Source organism: Geotrypetes seraphini, chromosome 6 (genome assembly GCF_902459505.1).
Source record: "Geotrypetes seraphini chromosome 6, aGeoSer1.1, whole genome shotgun sequence".
Taxonomy (NCBI): Eukaryota; Metazoa; Chordata; class Amphibia; order Gymnophiona; family Dermophiidae; genus Geotrypetes; species Geotrypetes seraphini.
The window spans coordinates 181,314,165-181,322,558 of NC_047089.1; the positions used below are offsets into that span (position 1 = coordinate 181,314,165).

General features: G+C 46.1%; 1 protein-coding gene across 4 annotated transcripts in view; it reads right to left on the bottom strand.

Annotated features, from left to right (window-relative positions):
• CNNM4 (cyclin and CBS domain divalent metal cation transport mediator 4) overlaps positions 1-7,380 on the bottom strand; it is a 172,142-nt gene extending 164,762 nt beyond the window's left edge. For 3 of the 4 annotated variants that reach the window (XR_004539945.1, XM_033950076.1, XM_033950078.1), the window contains exon 1: positions 5,862-7,379. Coding sequence is in view for 3 of the 4 variants with exons in the window: in XM_033950076.1 (XP_033805967.1) it covers positions 5,862-7,335 (1,474 nt within the window). In the remaining variant the exon portion in view is untranslated. Of the gene's footprint in view, positions 1-5,861 lie in introns of all 4 variants that reach the window. The other variant, XM_033950075.1, reaches the window with a different exon arrangement.
• Between the last annotated feature and the right edge of the window lie 1,014 nt (positions 7,381-8,394).

The following is an 8,394-nucleotide window of genomic DNA, read 5'->3' on the forward strand; positions in this document are numbered from 1 at the left end:
TCCTTATCACACATGGTGAACTTTGTTTTAATTTGTCTTTGACCCTCATGCCTAGTCACCCAAAAATGAAACTACTCTCGTTCACATCAAACAGCTATCAATACTGGAGCTCTATCTGAGAATTTTAAGCAGCCATCTAGCAAACCATCAGCTCACAACAATGGAAACACCAATATTCAAGCACTATGCAAAGGAATCATATAACTGAAAGGGACCTCACAATCAGTAAGCTCCTCCTCTCTCACACTGAAGCCTCAGAGACCAGGATGCAAAAATGTTAAGGGTTGAAGAGCGGCAGCATAACAAGTAGAGCTTCCCAAGCCCCATAAAGAGAGAAAGGCCTAAGGCCAGAGCAATGTGGTCAATGATGTACCAGGCCATACTGATCCAGAAAGAGAGGCAGGTCTGAGATAGATGTAATCAATGGGGAAAATGAGTTGGTTGTGGGTGAGAAGAGGACAGAAACTAAAGTGAGGAATAAAAATAGCAACTGATGTTAATGAAGTCCTGTGGGAAGGAAAGAATGATGCCAAGGAGAGGATCGGAGATAAAAGATCAATGCTAAGATTGGATTTCCAGGATAAGGAAGGAGGAAAGACTGATTCTACACAGGAGGGTGCTACAATCTGTTAGGAGAAAGTGATGCTGTGGTGGGTAGCTGACAAGGTGGGCATCCAAGAGTCATTGATATCAAAGTCTGGAGAGCTGGTATTGACTTATGTTTGATGCCAATTACTTCCATGATGCACTTGAATCCTACCTGTGCTTGGATAGGTGAATATTGGCATTAAGGGAGAGTTGGAGTAGAAAATGATGCCAAGGTGTAGGGTGGTTTGAAGGTTGACCAGCCTCAGCAGTAGGCAAACTAGGCAGGTACTTAGTATGGCACAACTTCTCCCCTCTCCCCGTCCACATAGAAACATAGAAATAGACGGCAGATAAGGGCCCACGGCCCATCTAATCTGCCCACCTTAATGTCCCTCCCCTACCTTTGCCCTGTGAATAGATCCCATGTGCCGATCCCATTTTGCCTTAAAATCAGGCACGCTGCTGGCCTCAATCACCTGATTTTAAGGCAAAATGGGATCGGCACATGGGATCTATTCACAGGGCAAAGGTAGGGGAGGGACATTAAGGTCCACAGTCCAGCATTTCTCCCTCCCTTGTCCCCTCCTCCTGCTTGTACTCTGGCATCTTTCCTTCCACTCCCTTCCCATGATCCAGTAAGTACACCCTTCTTCCTTCAGTATACCTTCAAATTTGTGTTTATACCTAAATGTTGCTCCATCAGAAACAGGAAGTTGCATCAGAGGGAACTTTTTCAGTGCAGCTGTGGGAGGAGGAAAGAGAAAGGGAGAGATGTTGGACCACAGTCAATGGGGGAGGTGGGGGACATAAAGATGATAGATAGGAAAGAGAGGAGAAAATTAAAACAAGGGAGGGGAACAGATGGGGATTTTGACATGAAATGGAAAAGAATGGGGAGATGCTGTGCTGTCTATATAGTGGAGGAAGGGACACAGAGATGCTAAGCTATAAATGAGGTGAAAAAGAGAGACTGGATTGGGAGAGGGACGATGCTAGACAGTCATAAATACAGGCTTTTTCATATAAATTTTCAAAATAATTAATGGAGTAAGGCAAGGGTTGGAGTTCACCATGGGAAGTGCAGGGGGGGGGGGGGGCAGGACAGTAAAGGTTCACCAAAGACATCAAATATCTTTAGGCAAGGAAGAAATAATGAAAAATCAAGTAGGGAAGGTAGAGAGGAGATCAGGTATTAAGCACCCACATTCACACAGTTTGAGAACAGCTTGAAAAGATCTATGCCATGGAATACACCTATCCAACCTACTTCCAAATGGGATTTAAGAATTGCAACTGAATAAAACTAAAGACATCTTAAAATCTCTTTGCATTACTTCTTTCCAGATTTACACCCTATACACAACTGTGGAAAAATCTCATTCTGGAAGGAGCCACTCTTAGTACTGTATATCTGGAAAAATAAATACAGCACACCTCCTTGTTTCATCATCTTTTTTTCTCTGTTCATTCTCTCTGGTATTTATTAGGCTTTGCTACATCTAAGGAGGCTCTGGAATCCAATCAAATTTAAATTTTATACTCACTATTTACACAGAAAAATCATTTTAAAAATTATTTAAGAGCAAACCTGGTGGCACAAAGGACCCGAGTTCGATTCCCTACACAGCATGGTTATAATGTTCTATACAGGGCATGTCACACTGATGCATTTGCTGAAGGGTAATGGAAAATGCTGAAATAGGTCCAAGCAGCTGGAAAACTAATTTCACATGTGGTGGGATTGCCCGAGAATTCTGGCCAGAAATGACACAACCTTTACTCCAAGCTCAATCTCTCTCCTCTCTTTTTCTCCCAGAGAACTCCGTTCCACAGTTCGGCTGCTCTTAGCTATATTTTTCTCCTCCACTGCCAATTCCAGACTTCGTTCATTTCATCTAGCTGCCCCTTATACCTGAAATAAACTACCTGAGTTTGTCCGCAACACCCCTTCCCTTACCTTGTTTAAAAGCAGACTGAAAACCCACCTTTTTTATATAGCCTTCAATCCATAACCCTATTCCCCACGCCCACCACCCTAACCAGCAGATTAACCATTCCCCCTAATTGTATCCATGGCATCCTGCATGTCTGTCTTGTCTGTTTAGATCAGTGGTCTCAAACTCAAGGCCTGAGGGCCACATGTGGCCCGGCCTGCCAGGTACTATTTTGAGGCCCTGAGTATGTTTATCATAATCACAATACCTACAAATCAAAAATGTGGCCCTGCAAAGGGTTTGAGTTTGAGACCACTGGTTTAGATTGGAAATTCCTTCGAGCAGGAACTGTCTTCTTCGTGACTCTGTACAGCAATGCGTATGTCTGGTAGCACTATAGAAATAATTAGCAGTAGAATGGTTCAGTGGAAGAATTGGGCTACTATGAAAATAAATGATTGGTTTTGAGATGCTCAACTGCAAGGTGTGTGATTGCATAGTTTGGAAGCAGGTGGAGGTGCCATCTATTGTTATGGGACTGTAGCATATTAAAGAAATTTATGTTATGAGCAAGTTTACAGTTCATAAACTAGAAAAATCCGGGGATCATTTATGCATTGCAGGAATTTTGAGGGTAGGGCGTGGGAAGGATGGTTGAATTTAGGTAGTTAAGGGAGATTGTTGGAGTTGATGGGTGATGCAAGAGGACAGAGATTGGCAATATGCTTCTGTTGACAAGACGCTTTGTAACAGATGGTGGTGGTGGTTGTTATTTTTAAAAACCAATAAAAGTATACACTGGAAAAAAAACCCAGTAAAGATCTGAGAGTGAAATTGGAAGACAGTGACTCAGCTCTAGAGAAGCAAGAAAAGAAGCATCAGCAATGTAACTGTTTGCACTATTAAGTGGGCACAAATTCCAGACTGATAATAGTCTACAGGGAGGGGGGTGTAAAATTTACCTGATAATCGGGCTTTTTTCCATAATTAAAACAAGAACTGAACACTGTCATGTTTAATGTTTCTGTGCAACCACCTTTTGGATGGGTTAAGCAATGCACAGAGATCAAGTAATTTGGAAGCCAGTGGCAAGCTGATATTAGGATTAAGGAATAGAGAAAAGGATCACATTGAGGCTGCCAGGCCCCCAAAGCCCTCCATGAATGAAGACATTTAAGCAAACCTGATGCTTTGAGGTTATCCATATGTCTTTCCTCTACAATTTCCAAATCACATCTGCTCAGGTCTGAGGACTCCCAGCTCCTACCCCCACAAGCAAGAATACAATATGCATTTTGTTTTCTTTCCTATGGCAATATCTTCAGAAAGCTGACAGCGAGATTGTGGCGCAGTGGTTAAAGCTACAGCCTCAGCACCCTGAGGTTGTGGGTTCAAACCCACGCTGCTCCTTGTGACCCTGAGCAAGCCACTTAATCCCCCCATTGCCCCAGGTACATTAGATAGATTTTCCGCTGGGAAAAACAGAGAAAACTGCTTGAGTACCTGAATAAATGCATGTACACTTCCCACTCCCTGTTTGTGGTTTCGGCAATCGCAGTTTTGACTATTCGTGATTTGTTTTGCCCAGGCCCCCCCTAGAAAATCGCTCAGAGGCAGCCCGCATCAACCAGAACCGGCCCCGGGACTTGGATCGGGGCGAGGAGGAGGGGGGGGATCAAAGAAGAGCAGCCGCCCCAGGAGCACAGCTCTCAGCCATGGACACAGCTCCGGTGGCAACTTCATGCACAGACTTTATCTGGTGGTCTAGCGGTGACGAGGGGCAGGAGTGGTCTTCCTACACTCCTGCCTTGTGTATGGCTGTGCTGTGAGTTCCTGTGGTCTCACAACACTACAACGGGAGCTCGTGGCACAGTATGGTACCCCCCAGGTAAGGTCCGGGGGGGGGGGGGAGGTCAGAATCAGCCCAAAAGTTATTCACAAATTTTCCTTATTCGTGAGCCGGCTCTGCCCCTAACCCCCGCAAATACGGAGGGGGGAGTGTAAACCGTTCCGAGCTCTCCTGGGAGAACGGTATAGAAAACTGTATGAATAAATAAAAATAAATAAATAAAATGAGATTATCCCCTGGATTATGCTACTGTGACACTGCTACAACATGCTCTACCTCACATTCTCTATTCACTAATCCTTTAGGGGAAAAAAAGAGATTTTATACAGTAAACTGAGCAGAAATTCTAAACATATATAGAGTTCAAAACAAAGTTAAATAAAAACCTAATATAATCCAACAATGTGAATGAAGGAAGGAGATAAGAGCTCCTCATGAGGAAGAAAGTTGTGCAAATCTGAGAAAAGACTAGCCAGAGGGATGCTTGAAGCCCAGAGCAGTTACAGCCGCCTGAACAGCGTAGAGCAGTGGTCTCAAACTCAAACCCTTTGCGGGGCCACATTTTGTTTTTGTAGGTACCTTGAGGGCCACAGAAAAAAATAGTTAATGTCTTATTAAAGAAATGACAATTTTGCATGAGGTAAACTCTTTTTAGTTTATAAATCTTTCCTTTTGACTAAGTCTTAATAATAATATTGTCATTTATAGCTAAAGAGACATATGATCAAGAAACTGTTATATTTTACTTTTGTGATTATGATAAACATACCGAGGGCCTCAAAATAGTATCAGGCGGGCCGCATGTGGCCCCTGGGCCGCGAGTTTGAGACCACTGGTGTAGAGGAATGGAACCTGAATGGAACAGTAGGTACGACTCTAGCCGCTTTACTGGACAGACTAGGTGAAACATATGCATCTGTACCTGCTGCCATTTACTATGAAATACTCAGCTTCAGAGAGTAACTCTAAGCATTTGCATGGCCCCATGATTCACGATCTTCCGCCATGTGTCCTAGTAAATCACAATGCCAGCATCGGCAAGGACAAAGGGACACATTTCAAAGTGAAATAGAGGGATGCACAGACTGAGAAAGAATGACAGCCTGCACTTCAATAGAAATATGTTGGTACAGTCACTCTCTCACACAAGGACATACATAGACGAAAGGGGACTCCTCTCTCTCCCTCAACACGGCACCCCCTATTCCCCCCCCAACTCAGTCTCATCAGTTATCAACACAACACACAGGATGGAGGCACAAAGAAATGTCTTATTCATTACCCCCCATTCTATCTATTACTAACAAAGCACAAAACAGAGGCACAGACCAGAGGGGCCTTCTACATCCCACACATCACTTGCTTACAGAAGATACAGCACACAGACCAGAAGGGGTATCTTCAGGCCCTTACCATTAACAGCTCCCATTCTACCAGTGGCTAGCAGAGGACAAAGACGCACACTAAAGGCCTTTTCTCCCTCTTCTTACCCTTCTTGAACTCCTCCAGCATTGCATCCAACTTGGTATCATGAAAAACAAAGTGGACTGGGTGGTTATAGAACTTAGTGATGGTCTTCAGTGTTGTGCAGTCATCTGGGTCAACAAAGGCCAAGTCCTTCACATAGAGAATGTCCACAATGTTGGTTCGCTCCTCCTCATAGACTGGGATACGAGTATAACCACTTTCCATGACTTCAGACATGGTGTTGAAGTCCAACACAGCATCACTGCTGATCATATAGCTGTCATGGATCTGGGTCATGACATCCTCTACCTTTTTGGTACGCAACTCCAGGGCACCCTGGATCATGTTCAGCTCCTCCTGCACCAAGCCGGTGTACGGCTCTGTCACTTTCAGCATCTCCACCAACTTCTCCCGGTTGTATACTGTCCCGATCTCCTGGCCCAGAGCACAATCCAAAATCTTACTGACGGGAAATGAGAGGGGAAATGTCAACAACATAAAAAATTTGGTCAAGATGATGGTGTTGGCCCCAACGGCCAGACCATGTCGGGAGCACAGTGCCTGGGGAACAATCTCACCAAAGATGACAATGCCGATGGTGGAGGCAATGACAGCAACAAACCCGGACCCAATGAGGTCATCCAGCAGAATGGTGAGGGTCGTATTCACCAACACGTTACCCAGAAGGAGTGAGCAGAGTAAATAATTTCCCTTGCGACGGATGGGCTCTATCTTCTTGGCATAGCGCTTCTCCTTCTCTGTGCCACACTTCTGCACGATGCGCAGTTCGATGGGGTCCAGGGCCATGAGCCCCAGGTTCAGACCACTGAACATGCCCGAGAAAACCAGCAGGACGATGATGAGGATGATCTGCAACCAGAGGGGTAACAGTGGCTTCTTCACTTCCACCACCAGCAGCTTGGCATCGGTGCCCTGATGCAGTTGCCAGGGGTGGCCAGCCCGGCTACGGGTGCACAGCAGGTAGACCTTAGAGGACTCGCTCTTACGCAGCGGCCGGGCGTCCAGAGTCAGCACTCCGGAGGTGCTGCTCGCCTCAACGGTGAAGTCAGAGTGGATGATCAGGTCCTTGGTGCTGTCCAGACACGTGCTGTTGCTCTGCGCCGCCTCCGGCTGCTGCTGCAGCTCCACAAAGGTGACTAGCTGCCAGGCGCGGACATGCAGCCCCAGCCCGTACAGCCGCAGCCGTACCTGGTTGCCCTCCGTCACCTGGATGACGCCGTCCTCCCCCACGCCGGCCGGTCCGCTGCTGTCCTGCAGCCGCATGCCCAGGATCAGGCTGTCGGAGGGCGCGAGCTCGGCCCAGCCGCCCGTCACCGCCAACAGAAACGAGAGCGGCAGCAAAGCCCACCGCCATCTGTGCCCTCTCCCGAGCGCCATCATCCCGCACACGCCACAATCGAGCCGCCACTGCGCGCCCGCTCCACCAGGGCCCGGAGCCCGCGACGTCACAGCGCCACGACAGACCGCCCCGGGCATCCCACGCCCACAATGACTGTTCGCTCCGCCCCCTCCCCACTTCTGCAAGCGGAATTACTTTCTATTGAGGGCAGAATTCCCAAACGCCTCACGCCCACTATATCTGCATAATCCCGCCCAACCACTTCATCCGTCCTCGAGATTCTTAAGGTGGATCCAGCAAAGAGCACTATGTTTTTTAGTGGCATGTGTTTCGGTTTCAGAACGGTGCTTCCCAGCTCGCTAGCAGGTCTGTTATTCTGAATAGGCACAATGAATATTCATTTTATTGTAACCCATGTACTGACAAAATGTATATTTACTGTAACCCACTTACACCCCATGTACAGACTAAACGTATCTTTATTGTAAACCGCTTCGAACTTCACGGTATAGCGGGAAAATCCCTCTTCTAGAGCAGTGGTTCCCAACCCTGTCCTGGAGGAACACCAGGCCAATTGGGTTTTCAGGCTAGCCCTAATGAATATGCATGAAGCAAATTTGCATGCCTATCACTTCCATCATATGCAAATCTCTCTCATGCATATTCATTAGGGCTAGCCTGAAAACCCGATTGGCCTGATGTTCCTCCAGGACAGGGTTGGGAATCACTGTTCTAGAGTATATAAGGACTGGATCTGTGAAGTGTGGGTAACTACAGGATGACAATGCAGGCAATTTATTTTTTCCCTTTTTTGACGATTCAGTTTGGTTAGTGGTTAAATCTCTAGATTGTGCAATTTGGGCAGAGTGATTCTGGGTTTTCTGCTCTCGGAATCCATGCTCTACCTCAGCGCTTCAGTGGGGGATCAAAATGCTAAGTGTTTTCATTCAATTGTAGCAAAACTAAAACGATTTGGGGTGGTAACAAGTGTAGGCAATCCAGGTAGCTGAGGTAGAGGGAGCCAAAGTGACATTTTGATAGATCATAATTATCCCTTTATATCTTTAAATAAGGTATGAAAGTCACTAAGGGACTCCTATGCATAAAGAATCCCACCAGCTCGTATCAGCCATCCAGAAAACATATTGTAACCGATAGCATTATTTTACAGATTTTTCTATATGGAAATCTGGATT